Here is a 17160-nt window from a genome sequence, read left to right on the forward strand (position 1 = left end):
ATAGAAATCCTGGCCAGGACGCGTCCGGGAAAAATGGCACATATGGTCACCCTAATAAAGGGGACTATCTATGATTTTTGTCTTTGTATGAGTAGTATGCTAGTACACTATTTCCAATTCAGCCAACACTACATGCTAATCATAGCTGTTTGCTGTTGCTCACATGATTATTTATTCAACTGTAGTGGTATGCTAGCATACATATACTGTAGATGACATCAAGTTTTGATATTATTGGATATTTATTAGAAAAATATTGTGGTATAGGGCTTCATCGTTTTTCTTTGTTGGTTTTGTTAATTAGTGAACAACAGAGATTTTTCAGAGATCATTCAAAGCTTGGCCAATACTGATACTTAGAGCAATTAATATACAGTATATTACAGGGCTACCAACTTTTCAGTTCAACTTGGAGTGAGAATTTCCACGGCGGGATGGATGGGGGGTTTTGATTGGGGTTGGTTTTGGTTGGGGATATATGTCACTCCTGAAACTTTGATGCATGTATGGATTTTGTACACTTTTCTAAAAAAAGAGAAAATAGTGCTTCCATATAATCACTAAAAAGCTGTCACTCACTTCACTTTATCGCAATCTCACAATGTTTCCTTATAATCATGAAGCTCTTATTTACATCGTGTTACACTTAGTTACGATGAGAAAATTCGCAAGCATTCAGGAAAAAATCCAGCGTTTAGAGGTGAGTGAATTTTGACTAACTTCAACACAATGGCCAATCACAGGTGCTCCAGAAAACAAGAGATATGTCTGTGATTGGCTACATTGCGCAATGCTACAAAAACACGTTGTAAATAGAAACTTTTGACACTTTCCAGAGCGCAAACACAAATATGCACTGGATCCTTTACCAAATCAGTTTCACCAATATCTTATTATTACAGTTTTAACTGAGGGTGCTTTGGACTGCGTGAGAAAATGGACGTGTGATGTGAGAGCGTGAGAACTGTGTCAACAGGAGTCTCATGCCCCCGATATTATTAGTACAATATACAGCTATTTTATATTGCCTTTGGCGATTCTGTCAACAAAATCACCTCTTGGTCTTTGATTCGTTGTTCTTTCCTCATGTTGACTGGGATTAATCTTAAGTGCTGCTCTCTTCTGTCTCCTATTTCGAGATGACTGTGTTGTGTGGTTGTACACCTTTAATTTGACTAATGACAGCTGAGGTTTGAAGTGTCCTCTTCTGACACAAGTCTTCAAGAAGTGGTTGTGTTCTCTCGTTCCTAATACATTAGAGTGGTGCGGAACAAAGGGTCACCTTCCTTACATCTCTACCCTCTTACCCATACCCTCTTGATACCTCTCTGTCTTGTCTTGGTTGCTGTTCCTCTTTAAAGTCCTCCTGTCAGTCCTTTCATATCCTTTTGTTGGTTCTTATGGAACCTAAAAGTCTTGAGCCAAGATGCTTTGCCTGTTTTTTTTTTTTAATTTTCCATCAATTACTCACCTGCATGTTTTTACAAACCTACTATCATTCTTTCTATTTGGAAGAACCTTGAGGTCTGAACAACATGGGAGCCCTTTGACATTCATTGTAGGGACTGAGCACTGGGACATTTTTCAATATATTGTCTTTATGTACCACAGAAAAAACAAAGTCGTACATATTTGATGAGCATGAGCATGAGGGTGAGTAAAAAATGACAGAGCTTTAATTTATGGGTGAACTATTCCTTAAAATGGGCCAGAGAGTTACCTTCAAATGTCTTTACTAAATCATGTTTTGTTTTTTTTGTCAAAAATATGATGAAATAGCTGCAACGATGTTGATAGGTGAAGTGAGTGAACTGTTGTTTTTATTAAACTATTGCTCCATAACAAGAAGTCAGTTTTTATAACTACTTGCTATAATGCCCCATGTGGGGACATTGGGACATTAAAATAGCTATTATCATTTAGCATTCATCATTGCCTGATTATAAACATAGCATGTTATTATGATACCTTGTTTAGCAAGCTAAAAGCTCAACATAGCACTAACTGTTTACTAAAAACCTGTACCTTTTTGTAAACAGTTAGCATGCTAAGCTGTTAGCTTGTTAAAACTTGTTAAGGCTAACTGAAAACATGAAGAAAAGGGAATGTTTAATTCAATGTTTTTTGTCAGAAATATGTTGAAATTGCTGTATGTTGACAGACTTGCTCCGCCATGACAATATTAAATAAAAAGAAAAAACTGACCATAGAAGAAGTCAGTTTCTGTAAATGCTCGCTATAGTGCCTCTTGTGGGGACATTGAGAATGCGAAGTTTGCTTGCATTGCATTTTGAACTGCATTTTTGACACATTCCAATGCAAGAAAACAAGCTTGTGTAGCTTTAGGCTAGCTTTAGGCATATGCATTCACATTCTTGGGCTTTACGAGGATGACTTTGTTTTTTTTTTTCCATAATGTATTGTGAGATGTATTTTGAATATTTAAGGCCCGCTCACCTGAAGGAGACTATGAAGTTTTAAAGGGGTCATATGATGCGATTTCAAGTTTTCCTTTCTCTTTGGAGTGTTACAAGCTGTTCGTGAATAGATAAGATCCCTAAAGTTGCAAAGACTAAAGTCTCAAACCCAAAGAGATATTCTTTATAAGAGTTAAGACTGGTCCACGCCCTCCTAAAACGCCTCGTTCAAACATGCCCCCACATGTCTACCTCACTGTGTGGGAAGATTTGCATAACACCATCCAAATGAACAATAATGTACAGTATGTGGAAAATAATGTGTTTTTTGAACCTTAAACCGCATAAACACATTTCATTACACCAAATACACAAAATAATGTTCTTTTTAGCAACATCATATGACCCCTTTAATAACTGTCCTAATTCTTAGAAAATAGTGAAGAGAAGGCAAGTCACCTATATTTATATTGCGCCTTATACAATATTGATTGTGTCAAAGCAGCTTTACAGTGTCAAACAGGAAAATAGTTTGTCAATAATGCAAGAGGACAATCACAAAGAGTCATTTTCCAGCTAAAGTCAGTTCATTGATAATTCAGTGATGTCATCATCCACTTCAGCTCTCTTTCAATAGTGTCTGTGCAATCAGTCAAGCGTCCCCAACTAAGCAAGCCAAAGGCGACAGGTGCAAGGAACCAAAACTCAGTCGGTGACAGAAATGGAGAAAAACCTTGGGATAAACCAGGGTCAGTTCGGGAACCAGTTCTCCTCTGCCCACAACATAGCTATACTGATAAAAACACAAAGGAGCAATATCGTTGGAATCACTTTGAGAACAATATTTTTTAATGAACAATAAAAACATTGACAACCAATTAGAACTTAAAAAGCTCAGGCATTTAAACTGGCAGATGATAAACTCGCAGTGCTCGCGAATAATAAATAGAACGTTATTGTCCATTGATGTGGACGCTAATATAGTTATCATTATAGTGTGGATAGACCTTTGCCCTAATGTAATTTCTAAAAATGAAAGGTAAGTGGTTTATAAGAACCACCATATTGTATGTTTACAGCTTCATATAAGCTTAAAAGCTATTGAATTTCATTAGCGAAATGTCTGCTAAACTCCACTACGTTCGAGGATAGTACAGAGTAACCAAACCTCCTCGCCTCATTGTATAGAATGCAACAGGTCCTTGTTATATTTCATTCACTCTCTGTTACAACATGTTTCAGGAAATCAAGCCCATGCGTAAAGCTCTTGGCTCACATGAGAGCTGTTGATTGGGTGAAAGGGAATATGGGTCCTGTCAGACAAAAGCAATCAGGCAGGCAGCAAGGCGTTACAATGCATGGACCTGCAGTCCCGCTGTGGCTCTCACGGCTGAGCCACTGATCTTATTGTTGTGTTTGTATTGAAACGGTGAATGGGCCAGACCATGAGAACGTACATGGGCGCAGTTCAATGGGGAGGAGCGAGTGAATGGCCGCCTCTCCACTGACTTCAGAGCTTGTTCATAATTTATTTTCCTTTGTTATTCTCACCCTGTGTGGTTTTCAATGTGGCTCAAGTTTCAGAATGGTTCCTTGCAGCTACAGGATCAAATACAAACACTTGATAATGTTGTAGCTGTTATCTTGTTATATTGATCACTGTGAGCTTGCTGCTTTTAACTAGATCATTTAAAATGTTCCCGTTTAAATTACACTATTGAATCCCTGTAAATAAATGTAATGCTAGAGTCTATAACCTTTTACTTAAAGGGACAGTTCACCCAAAAATAAAGTATTTTATTTTTAAGTATTTTGGCACTAATAGCACAGAAATTACTTCAGTCAAAAGTTTTTCTTTGCTCTCCATTTGAAACAGAAGAGCTTGGGTGAATTCTGAAAAGCAAACTATCATGCTACCATTTCTGCCATCATTTCTGTCAGATGGTTTTAGTACCCTGCTAAAAAAAAAAAAAAAATCTAAAACCAGCCTAAGCTGGTTTTAGCTGGTCATCCAGTCTGGTCATAGCTGGTCAGCAGGCTGGTTTTAGAGGGGGTTTGACCACTTCTTTAGCTGGTCATGCTGGGAGACCAGCTGGAACAACCAGCTAAAACCAGCTTGACCAGCCTAGCCAGGCTGGGAGACCAGCTAAAACCAGCTAACCAGCTTGAACCAGCTAAGACCTTAGCTAAGCTTAGGCTGGTTTTAGCTGGGGGGTTTTTTCAGCGGTGTTCTAGCTTAGCATAGAACCATGGTTAATTTTCATAAAGGTTGAACTGGCAGAAATAGTAAGAGCAGTGTGCTGGTAGCTATTCCATTCAGTCCTTTTCTAGTTAGCACTATGCTAACAAGACTGCTAACTGAAGGTACATTCACTATTTTTTTAAATAATACTTTTTCAGGTAATCACAAATAACATGCAATTAAGTGCTCGAAAATATTTTACATTGGTTCACACTGAGTAAATTATTTCAGTGATAAGTGTTCTTTTTAAAAGTATGCTAAAGTATTTCTTTTTCACAATGGAAGAAATGCAAACACAACAATGTCAGTAACTCTATCAACTGTATTTTGGCAAAAATTGTGGTTACCATGGTCATTTTTGTTAGGGTAATCTAAAGAAACAAAATACACTTCATTGCTGTCAATACTCCCTGAGCGTGCTAAATTAGCTCAGAAAAGCTGCCCAGGGTGAGCTATAATTAGCATGTATGACTAGACGTGACACTCTGATACACTGTAAAAGCGTGTAGACGTTTGTATGGCCTAACAGGTGCACAGACCGTCTTGAAAGGACCAAAACCAGTGTGTAGACAGACAGACAAAAGCTAACAGAAAGATGAGCCAAGACTTTACTTCTGTTGCTAGTGAATAGGCAGGCAGTTTCCCTCAGCAAACCCATTCAGTGTAGGGTATCCTAGCTAAAGGTGTAAGGTGTTTCATGTCAAAGCCATTGTTGCTTGTATTGTAGCCTTTCTCCCAAGGGACAGGGCCCTCTTTAGGGAGGTTTCTTTCATCTTTTAAAAGCATTAACATGGTTGAGTTTGGCAGTAGACTGTTGGAACCAAACACAATGTTGGCTTAAAAGGAATGGAGGGATTGTGTGGTTAACTTGTTGACAGCTTAATAGACTTTCTTATCAGTCCTAGAACTAAACTGTGAGCAGTTACAAAATATCTCTTAAAGGTTAGTCAGTTCTCTTGGTGGCCATCGTGGTCACTACCCCAGGATAGCTGTTTTCTGTGCTTGGCAATTCAGCTCCTATTTACTTGGATGGCGAAAGACCGAAACCTCTGAAATGGTTGTTGACATTGTTCAAATCTGATCCAAAGGGTCATTCTCAAGAAATGTTTTTTTTTCTCCCATAAAAACTGATGGGAAGTATTTATTAACATCTTGACATTATTACTAATCATTAAAAATAGCTAATTGAATTGAATTTAATTTAATTAAAAATGAGAATAAACATGAAAAATAATAAATTCAAAAATAAAATAAAATAATTTAAAATGTAAACAAATTTTATTTAATTTTTTGTTTGTTTCGTTTTGACACCAGGGACAAATTCTCATAAAAATGATTTTCTAAAATGATTTTAATATATTGATCAGTCTAAAATCAATAAATTATGAAAAAAAAAATTGCAAATGACATAGAAGCAGTACACCTCAAGGAATCACTCAGAAATATTAGACTTTTTTCAGGCTGATCAAGGTAATTGGATGCACATTTTAGAGTAAACCAGCTCTATCAGAAAAAGACAAATTCTCTGTCTATGTTTTAATTCACTGCTTTCCTATGACGTTCTATCTGTCAGTTTTGTTCTATTTTTGTTTGTAAATCTGCAGTGATGAGACTGAGATGGCACAGATTGAGTTATAGACAGTTATGGATCAGAGGTCCGACCCACATGCAATAGGCATGCAGGCTAATTATGTACTAATTAGAGCATCGGCAGAAGGCTTTTAGAGTTTATTTACCTCTCCCACTGCATCTGCTTCTCTGTTTATTACTTTAATTTAGTCAGTTTTGGAGGATTAAGGGAATACAAAGTTCATTCAAAAGTAAATTCATGTTCCAAACCCATATGACTTTTAAGGAACACAAATGGACATATTTTGCACAAATATTACAGTATTTTGACAAGGATTGATTTGATGTATTGTTTCCTATATAGAATGTGATTGGAGGACTTTGTTTATAAAGGCAAAAAAATGACCAAAGTTGCTGATCAGCAGGAGACCAACGTTTTGAAATAGTGGGGTGATTATGAGGAAGAACTTTACGGATGAACTTTTACCGCATGACCTTAAAGTCCTGGGTGATGACCTTCTGACAATAAAAGAGACCTTTTTTTTAAAATAAAGTGAATGAAACCACCAGGCAAAAGACTGAACAAAGAGAATAATAGAGCTTGCCTTTCCGCTTAACTCCTCCTGAACTCATATTCTCTATTTTTTCCATATTGTTCTTACCATCTGATGCATTATTACTGTAATAAAATAATTATGCCATTTGATTTTTGCACTGTCATTGTCCTAACAGAATTCTGTGGCGGATTACAACCTAACTGCAGTGTCAAACCATTAATACTGGATCAAATCCAAAGACGCCATTCACAGGACTTTTTGACAGCAGGTCACAGCAGGTCATGGCATGATTTAGCTGCTGCAAGAGGAATTTTAAAGATTGATCTCTCTTTTTGAAACAACCATCCTGTTTTATAGCTGATTTGAGGAGATTTTAAACAATATTGCAAGCCAATTTTTGAAAAAAAAAGCCACATTTTAAATCCAAAGATGCATAAGGTTTTAGGTAGGTTAAAGAGGAGTTTTAAATTGGTCAGTTTTATCTTGGCTTAAAATCAGAAATTATATTACTATTGCAATGAATATACAGTGGCATTCCTGAGATACAAAATCTAGTATAATAATAATAATAATAATAATAATAATTCAACAAAAATTTTATGATGAAAGATGAATAAGAAATATTTAAGATTCAGCACCAGGTCACTAACTTAACTATTTTATAAAAATAAATGATTATATTTATATTTAATTTAATATATGTGCCATTTATAATAAGTATTTAATTATTTATTTAATTATTTGAGACAAAAGCAAAAGTAGGCATAACAAATTAAATTCTCAGCTTCTTGATTTTTTGATTTCATTGCAAAATGTAAATGATATTATCATCCAGCTCTATAATCACCCAGCTCCATTCTGCTAAATGCATTATAAGCTGCTTTGAAACAATGTGCATTATGAAAAGTGTTATACAAAATATTTGAAAAAATTCAAATTGTTTTACTGATAATATAATTTGTAATGAAAAAAAAATTTATTAGAAAAATGCAAAGTAGCCCATTTGACAATTTTTAGTAAACATATTTATTCGCTTTGATGGAATAAACTGATATTTGTTTTTCTTTTCAGCGGATGTATCAGAAGCATATGGATTCAGATCACAGAAAAAACTCTCAGAGAACATAGAGTGGTCTTATGCGGGTGAGTGTTGAATTCTAACTGTACTTACATTGTGTTTATTATCTCTGCATAGTGATCATAGCGATTAGGCTTCAGTCTGTGTAAAGGGCCTGTCAGAATTTCTAAAGATGCACATTTTGAACTGAAGCACTGGTGGCATCCTTTCCCCATGCCAGCTCAGGTTTAGGTTTTTTATCTTTGTCTAAGCATGCAGGGCTTAACACCACAGATTAAATTCATCCATATCTAACTGAGCTTTCAAGGTTAATGTGGCCTAAATTACAGGTCCTGTCTGATCTCACCCAGACAGTGCATGTCAAAGTTTAAAGGGTGTGTTTAGAGGCTTTCATGCAGTATGACTCCAAGTTGTGGCTCCGTTGTGTTGTTCATCTCTGCTGAAGCTGACTAATCCCAGTATTTCCATGGAAAGCCTGATTTAATTGGAATAGTAATATGACAGCTTACAGTATGTGTCTTTATAGTGTTTGAAAGTAAAATCTTAGAAGACGATTTATGAATTTTTAGACGCTTTAGGGGGCATATTGTACACTTTTTGTTGTAGTAATTTAGTTTTACATAATTTCCAGGACTTTCTCTGATCCTGTTTAGGCTGTTCTTGATGACACACCTTTAAGACTTCATGCAAATGACTCGTTGTGATTGCCTTTGAAATTAGGGATTAGGGAAAACGCCCAGGGCAAGTCTTTGTAAATCTGGAGGGTTGTAGTTCAGTGTGTTGAAGGTTGCGATGTCAATACAATGACCGTTTGTAAACGATTAGCATGTAGCATTTTAGCATTTTAGTTTTCATGCATTGAGGAAGGAGTTTTGGATTAGAGTAGCCTATATCTTTACAGCACATCAAAAATCCAGCTAATAGAGAATGCTCTCAGAACTTTGGCTAACGTTCCGGTAAGGTTCTCTCAAAGTTATGAACAAACATTCTTCCAGTAACGGTAATAGAATGTTGGTTTTTAATAACATTCCCAAAACATTAGCACAAAAATTCAATCATGGAACGTTTTTCTTAAAGGGGTGGTTCACTGTTTTTTTTCTAGGCTTGATTGTGTCTATGGGGTGCAGTCTAACATGTGTTAATGCTTCGTTTTAAAAAAAATGCATTATTTTTCACATAATTTACCTTTATTCCACACCGCTCTGTCCCTTCTCTGAGAAACGCGCTGATAATTTCCTGCTTTTATGAAGCCTCGCCCTCAGAAATAGGCGATGGGCTCTGATTGGTTAGCTAGCCCAGTGTGTTGTGATTGGCTAAACCGCCTCTACTGCGCATCTAAAAACGTCCCGCCCCTCACCTCAGCGACATGTGCTCCGGAGAGAGATGCAGAGCGTGTGCAGAGCAGGGGGACGCGAGGAACAGTATTAAGAACCGCTGCTTTAGAACATTGATTTTGAAACTTGTGAATCCATTAGAATCGTTAGAAGACAGAATCGCGATTCATATATGAATAGATTTTTACGTGCACCTCTAGTTTTCTCTTCCTCTTCTCTAAAGCAGCGCAGCATGGCCTCGCCCCCTTTGTTGCATGTTCCCAGGGGCGGGGTTTATCTGGGTTTGTAACTTTGCAGATATTGTTTATGCTCAAACAGCAACATTACACACTAACTAACGTTAAAAAAGGGAAATTGCAATCAACCACCCCTTTAAATATTTAGTTGGACGCCCAACTGACTTTAAAAATTTTTTTTACTACTTACTAGATTTAGATGGTTCAGATGGTTCACATTAAAAGTAACATTCCCATAATGTTTGCAAAGTGAAAAAATGTTCCATTAACATTTTCTATATTAAAAAAAAACTTAAAAAATAGACGTTTTGAACGTTCACAGAGCATTCAGAAATAACGTTTAATAACTTAAAGGCAGAGTAAGGGATTTCTGGTAGCCAATGTTGATATTTGAAATCACCAAAACAAACACGCCCCTACCCCAAAAGGGTCTTGCCCCTATTTTGATAGCTCCGCCCCACATATATGTACGCAACCCAGGCAACGATTAGTTCTGTGAAACAAAGCAAAACCACCTTATTGCTGATTGGCTACAAGTTTGTTTTGCGATTCGGCCCGAATCAGTTTTCTAAAGTGTTTTTGAAAAATCACTTACTCTGCCTTTAATGGGAATGTTGGCAAAACCTTCTTTGGGCATAATTTTATTAGCTGGGGAGCAGGAAAAATCTTGTTTTTTTATCATATGGCCCCTTGAAGTTTGAGAAGAGTTGAAGTATCAAATCAAACAACATTAGTGACACATTTTGTAGCTCTCATTTTTTTTTATCTCCTTTTCCATTTCTAGCACAATGGAGAATTTCCCTGTCTCACTTTGTTATTGAAAGTAGGCCAGATTTGATATTCTCCTTATTATTATGCAATTTTGATATTTAGCTTCTGATCTCTACGATTTACAGATCGTTCCTTTGGAAAATGATTCAAAAAACGATCTGAATCTTCAGCCTGGGGCTCAGAGTTTCAAAGGTGTTTAGTCTAGGAAAGACTTTCTCCATCTCCTCAAACCTCTTGTCTTTGACCCATCACAACAAACCAGATCTGGGTGTCATTGGAGGTTGGCACAAGAAAGGGGGCATTATAGTGTCCGGACTGCAGGCAGGAGGTCGGTCATGCAGATGGGACATCGTTCATCAGCTTTACCCAGAATACTGTGGCCCCTCCTCCTCTTTGACCCCTTTTTCATATCACTCATGTTGTCTAAATAATACTGAAACACGAATAATCAATCCCTGTAAGCTAATTCTGACATCATAAAGAGAACGCATATTTCTATGTAAGTGTGGATAACTGAAATGTACTTTAGTGGCCGAATCAGGTCGTTTTGCATGATATGGTTTCTCTTCTCATGTAGTTAATGGTCATTCTCAAGAAACAGTGCCAGCTGTGCTAGAAAATGTTTTTAATCATTTTATTTGAATTTTGCTTCTGAACCTCAGGCCCAAATGACCAGGCTTTAGACATTGTGGGACCACCATCTGACCACCAGATTTACAGAGTGCCAGTAGTTATTGTTAATAACCCTAAAGTGCAATATTATTTGAACCCTGTCACAGTAGGTTTGGAATTTATTTAATTATAATTTGAATTGACAACATAGTACATTTTTAGTACATTTAACTCTATAAAATAATTACAGTTTAAATATTAGCACAACATGCACTGTTCTATAGGCACTATATATTTATTATGCCAGACATCAAACCATTATCTTCGAAAGAGAGGAAATATCACAGCATAACACATTTGAATGTATATAACAGTTTTTCGTTTGATTCTGGTGGTGATGTAATGGTAACATGCAAACTGACTGATATTCTAAATGGCACCATTTCCTGAGAATGGCCCACATTTATTAGGTGGTTGTGGTGTGTATTTGGTTGAGTTCAATATGAGCTGTTCTCTACAGAACATACATGGTATTTGTTACTTGGCCTTTGCTGTGTCTGTAAAAGAGAAATGTTTATTTATGCCAAGTTTAGATTTTTGTACGTTGTTTTACAGAGAAATTTGGTTTTAAATCAGCTTCTGTTCTTTTTCTCCATATCCTTTCATTCCTTCAGATTACACAAAATCCTCTCAAAAAGAACAGAAGGACACAAATACAGACATATTCAAACGAAACATGACAGCTTTGAGCGTTTGTACTCTGTTCTCTCTATAGTCCTTCGCTGAGGAAGGAGAGAAGTGACAGTGCTAAGTAATGAAGAAGTGAAGACATTTTACTGGCATTTTCCTCTGATTTGCACTTGCTGCAGCTTGTCTGTCGTCCAGTTTTCCCTGTTCACTGAAGCCATGGAGGGACATGTCACAACCATAGACTGTATAAAAACATGGACGTAGTGTCCGTGACGTCACCCGTAGATTTTCGAAGAGCGATTTTGAAGCTCAAAATTGGGCGGAGGCGGCCGTCGCCATCTTGGCAGCGCGTCACCGCGCGATAATCGAAAATGGGCAAAGAGGCGGGAGCAGGTTGCTGAAGCCACGCCCACCTAGCTCGACGGTGGTGACAGCAGCGGCAATCCACCTGTCACTCAAGTGACCACGCCCTTAATTATGCAGGGGGAAAAAATCCTTTTTTGAACCAGGCTGTAAACATGTTTTTTTTCTGCTGTAAAGTTGGGCATTTTAACATGGGGAGTCTATGGGATTGACTCCCTTTTGCAGCCAGCCTCTAGCGGCCTGTGATGAATTACAGTTTAAGTCACTTCCTTGTTGGCTTCATGAGAGAGAGAGGTGGAGGTTGCCGCTTGGTCACAACCCATCAACACAAAGCCTATGAAGGTAAAACACTAGCAAAACTCGAGAGCTTGTTGATTTGAATGTGAGAACTTGTCATATTAATATTTGAATTTGTAAGTTGAAATTTACACTCACAGCTCTGATGTGAGAAGCTGAATCTTTCGATTTGCACACACAGACAATAATCAGAACAACCATATTTTGAATTTGAAGTTGCAGATTAATAGTTACAAATGTGTAAAATGACATTCACATCAACAAAATCACAGACAGACATATTTACTTTTGCACTTTACTTCAGTTTCACTGTACAACCACAAGTCAGCACTCTGATCTCTCAGTTCTGGCAGTACAACTTCAAATCCTAGCGCTTTGACTTTTGCTACTCCTTTCGCGATATTCCTGTAGCAAGGCTCATATATTAAATAGCAATATTTAATAGCTATATTTGCTCATATAGCAAAACTCATTATATTAAACAAGTTCTCACATTCACATTTTGCTACTGTTTTACCTTCATAAAGTCTATTATTATTTCATAGAATATTATGATAGTCACAAACAGATATTACATTTTTTTATGCGCTGTTATGTGGTTAAAGGGAAATGTTCACGAGAGGTTTGATACTAAAGATTTTCATGATTCTGGAAATCTGGAAATTTAGGCTAAAAAAATATGTTATTTGCCAGAACAATTGATTGATTGATTTATTTTTTCCCTTCCTTCTTGCAAATCATTTGAATTGTAAATCAACCATAAACAGTCTACATTTAGGCTATTGTTACTTGATGGAAAAATTGTGATTTTTATATATATTTTAATATTTTCTTAGAGAATATTTATTTATTTATTTCCTACACAACAGCTTAAATGTAAATCAGTTGTAACCAATTTACATTTAGGCTATTAAATTAAATAGTATATATTTATAGAAATTTTTAAAATTAATTTGTAATAATAAAAATAATAATATGGTTTTAAATGCTTAAAACAACCAATAAGCCACTTAAGACTGTGCATTAGGGTGATTTTACCACACCATCCCAACAGGGTTTTGGAAACTTCACTTTGTTTGTGCCTAACATTAGCTTTTATTTCTTCATTCATGTATTGTTTATGTTCTACTGTATTTGACTCAACTGTAGTGTATTCTACTGTACACCAGTGTTTATGACTCAGCTGGGGGTGTAATGCAGCTATTGATATGCTAATGGAAGTGACCTAGAACTGCTGGTGACCTGGTTCATGGGCTTTGTTTTTGTGCTGTAGGGACCTCCAGAGAGAGGACTCGGATTAACCCCCAAGAAAACCAGTACATATGTAATGATGCACCTGTGTGTCTGTGAATGCAGTTTATGTGTGTATATGTGTTTGTACTGGAGCACAGGAGATCATCCTCTGACATTTATGAATGATATTAAGAGGTTTATTTATTTATTCAATTAAACTCCATTTCCCACAGGAACTCTAAACCAAAATAACTGGGCAAAGAAATACCCATCATGCAACAATGCCAAACAATCACCAATAAACATTGAGGAGAGCCTGGCACAGGTCAAAATTCAATTCCAGAAGCTGAGATTAGAGGGATGGGCGGAAAAGACATCAGACTCCACTACAGTAAAGAATGATGGGAAAACGGGTGAGAACAATTGTATTTTTAATATCAACCCTTTGATAGATGTGCATTGTTTCAGAGGTGAAAAACCCCCTGAAAATTCAGACTTGATGTGAATAGACATTGACCGTTCATTTCTGTAATGTGTTGACTCCAGTGGCCATTGATGTGGGAGGAGATTTTTTTGTGAGTGGAGGGGGTCTCAGGTCCAAGTTTAAGGTGGGACGCATCACTTTCCACTGGGGCCTGTGCAATGCCTCCACTGATGGGTCGGAGCACGGCCTCAACGATGAAAAATTCCCCCTGGAGGTATGTCACATAATAAAATAATGTCAATTCTAATTTATTTATTTATATTTATTTGTCTGTTTTTATTTATTTATTATATAATTAATTATTTCATTTCTTTATTTAATATATTATTTATTTATTATTATTTTGATTTTGATTATTTATGAACTCACTGCCTAATAAGCAGGATAATGTACAGTCAGCTGGTCATTTTCTTGATCACGAAGTGGGGGGTTATTTTCCGACTGCACATTATCTTTTACTTTTCACTGGAAGTGTGACTGTATACAAATGATTAGATACTGTTTGTTTCTGGTGCAGATGCAGATATACTGTTATGAGGCAGATGCTTTCAGTGGCCTCGATGAGGCCCTCAGCGCAGCAGGAAAGATCACAGCGTTGGCCGTGCTGTTTAAGGTAAGTATGGAAGCTTTGTATATATACGTATATTTCAGTAATTTCTTTATTGTTTTGAATTAAGTTTATTATTCTTACCCTGTAAACAAAACGTGTCTAGTTAGCTAAGAAAACAAACTTAATTCCTCATTTTAATCACATCTTAGATATTATATAATTAATTATTTCATTTCTTTATTTAATATATTATTTCTTTATTATTATTTTTATTTTTATTATTTATGAACTCACTGCCTAATAAGCAGGATAATGTACAGTCAGCTGGTCATTTTCTTGATCACGAAGTGGGGGGTTATTTTCCGACTGCACATTATCTTTTACTTTTCACTGGAAGTGTGACTGTATACAAATGATTAGATACTGTTTGTTTCTGGTGCAGATGCAGATATACTGTTATGAGGCAGATGCTTTCAGTGGCCTCGATGAGGCCCTCAGCGCAGCAGGAAAGATCACAGCGTTGGCCGTGCTGTTTGAGGTAAGTGTGGCAGCTTTATATATATATATATATTTATATATATATATACAGAGCTGGGTAGTAACTGATTACATGTAATCTGGATGATGTAATCAGATTCCAAAAATTAAGTACTTGTAATTGGATTAAATTACATTTTAAAATACTCGTAATCAGACTACTGTTACTTATTTTTATTGATTACATGATTGCATATTTTCACACAATAGCAATAAATTGTTCAAAATGTATTGATTCTCCCTAATTCCTCTTTTTCATCTTTTAAATGTTCCTTTCTAAAATAGCCTACTGCTTACATACTGTACACTCAGAAAGTCTACCCGTTTTGTGGACATTCATACAGAGATCAGTCAATACAGTCAGGGGGCTACACAGCATTTGACCACTGGATTTACAAAATTCAGTTCAGGTTTAAGAAGTGTTTCAACACTGCATCAACTACTGATGAACACATTAATTAAAGGTTATTTAACCATGTATTACTGTGTCTTTGGAAGTCTTTTGTCTTTCAAACACATTAAAATGCACAAATTCATGTTATTTCTTATTTACATGTAATGCAGGCATTTCCAAACTTTTTTTTGTCAGCTAAACCTCTTTTACCTATAATATATTTACTTGAAGTACCCCCTGAGATTTTAAAATAAATATTTAAAAATTAAGTATCACATTTGCATGTTCACGGTTCTTTGAAGGTGGTTAATGGTCACATGACATGCAGATAAACAAATAAAATATTTCATTTTTTTAGTAAGCATTTTATTTTGATTGTTGTTTTATGATTTATTAAAATAATTTATGATTTATTAAAATTGATTTATTTGAATTTTACATTTTTATGATTTAATTAATTATTAACTTTTCAGTAAACTCACAAACCCCCTGCAGTTCCTTTATGAAGCCCAGTTAGAGAAACCTTGACGTAATGTTTAATTCACTTCATAATGTTAATAACAAAGAATGGAATATATTTTCTTCCTCTTTGTATTTTTATATCAATATGGTACAAGATTATCCTGTTCAAATCAATGTGATAAACGAGTTAGGTCAAAAGTAATCAAAAAGTAATCTGATTATATTATCTAAAATGTGTAATGTAATGAATTATTCAGTTAATAACTGAAATTTTTGTCATGTAATTTGGAATCAGTAATGGATTACAATTTGTAAGTAATCTACTCAGCAGTTATTTGTTTATTGTCTTGAATTAAGTGTATTATACCCTGTAAACAAAAACTGGCTAGTTAGCTAAGAGAAAGCTAAACTTAATTCATAATTTTAATAATGTCTTAGATATTTGTACTGGAAAACAAAACAAAATTTTTAAGGAAAATAATTTTTACATATGTGACCCTGGACCACAAAACCAGTCTTAAGTCACTGGGGTATATTTGTAGCTAGATTTTCAAATAGTTGTATCTCGGCCAAATATTGTCCTATCCTAACAAACCATACATCAATGGAAAGCTTATTTATTCAGCTTACAGATGATGTATACATCTCAATTTCCAAAAATGGACCCTTATGACTGGTTTTGTGGTCCAGGGTCACATATGTAAATTGTGGTGTTGCTGTTTCTTCATAACATACTTGCTTTATTGAACGTCCTCACTCCAGGACTTCAAAACCTCACCACACCCCCACCCAGCATTTAGCAGTGGTACAGAGCAGTTTCAGAAATCCTCATTTTCACACAGATGTTTTGATGGTAAAGGCTGACAGGACGTAACCATAATGTGTTGCTAAATCTTTGTAATATGTAGGCTTTTCCCTGAGGATATTTTGGTATACTTCATGTGCAATAACATGAAGTTGTGTGTATATTGTGTTGTTTTGTCAGTTTAGTGCTGCATGTTTTGAGAGTGTGGCTTGTATGTACATGTCATATTTTGAAAGCAGATAGATGCGGTTAAAATGTGAGTCATCAATTTTTATTTATTTTTTTTCGATAAAAACTCAATTTAGTCTAAAGAACAAAAGAAAAAAAAAACTTTGAAATGCTCAACAATGTGCAGTGTTCAGGTGTCCACATTCTTTTGGCCATGTAATGTATCATGTATTTTGTTATTATGCAGCAGCTGCTAAATATTTTTTTATGGTTCTCTCTGAAGATAAGTACTGAGGATAATGAAAACTACATGGCCATCATTGATGCAGTCAACAGTGTCAGCCGTTATGGTATGTGCAAT

General features: G+C 35.8%; 1 protein-coding gene across 1 annotated transcript in view; it reads left to right on the forward strand.

Moving 5' to 3' along the window:
* The window catches only part of LOC107752341 (receptor-type tyrosine-protein phosphatase zeta-like), a 54823-nt gene that overhangs the window by 12215 nt on the left and 25448 nt on the right, over positions 1 to 17160 (forward strand). The window contains exons 2-6 of the mRNA XM_016568292.1: positions 7857 to 7928; positions 13633 to 13812; positions 13946 to 14097; positions 14876 to 14971; positions 17083 to 17149. Of these exons, the coding sequence (XP_016423778.1) occupies positions 7857 to 7928; positions 13633 to 13812; positions 13946 to 14097; positions 14876 to 14971; positions 17083 to 17149 (567 nt within the window). The remainder of the gene's footprint in view (positions 1 to 7856; positions 7929 to 13632; positions 13813 to 13945; positions 14098 to 14875; positions 14972 to 17082; positions 17150 to 17160) is intronic.

This window comes from Sinocyclocheilus rhinocerous, unplaced genomic scaffold (assembly GCF_001515625.1).
Source record: "Sinocyclocheilus rhinocerous isolate Xijiao unplaced genomic scaffold, SAMN03320098_v1.1 scaffold861, whole genome shotgun sequence".
NCBI classification, from domain to species: Eukaryota; Metazoa; Chordata; class Actinopteri; order Cypriniformes; family Cyprinidae; genus Sinocyclocheilus; species Sinocyclocheilus rhinocerous.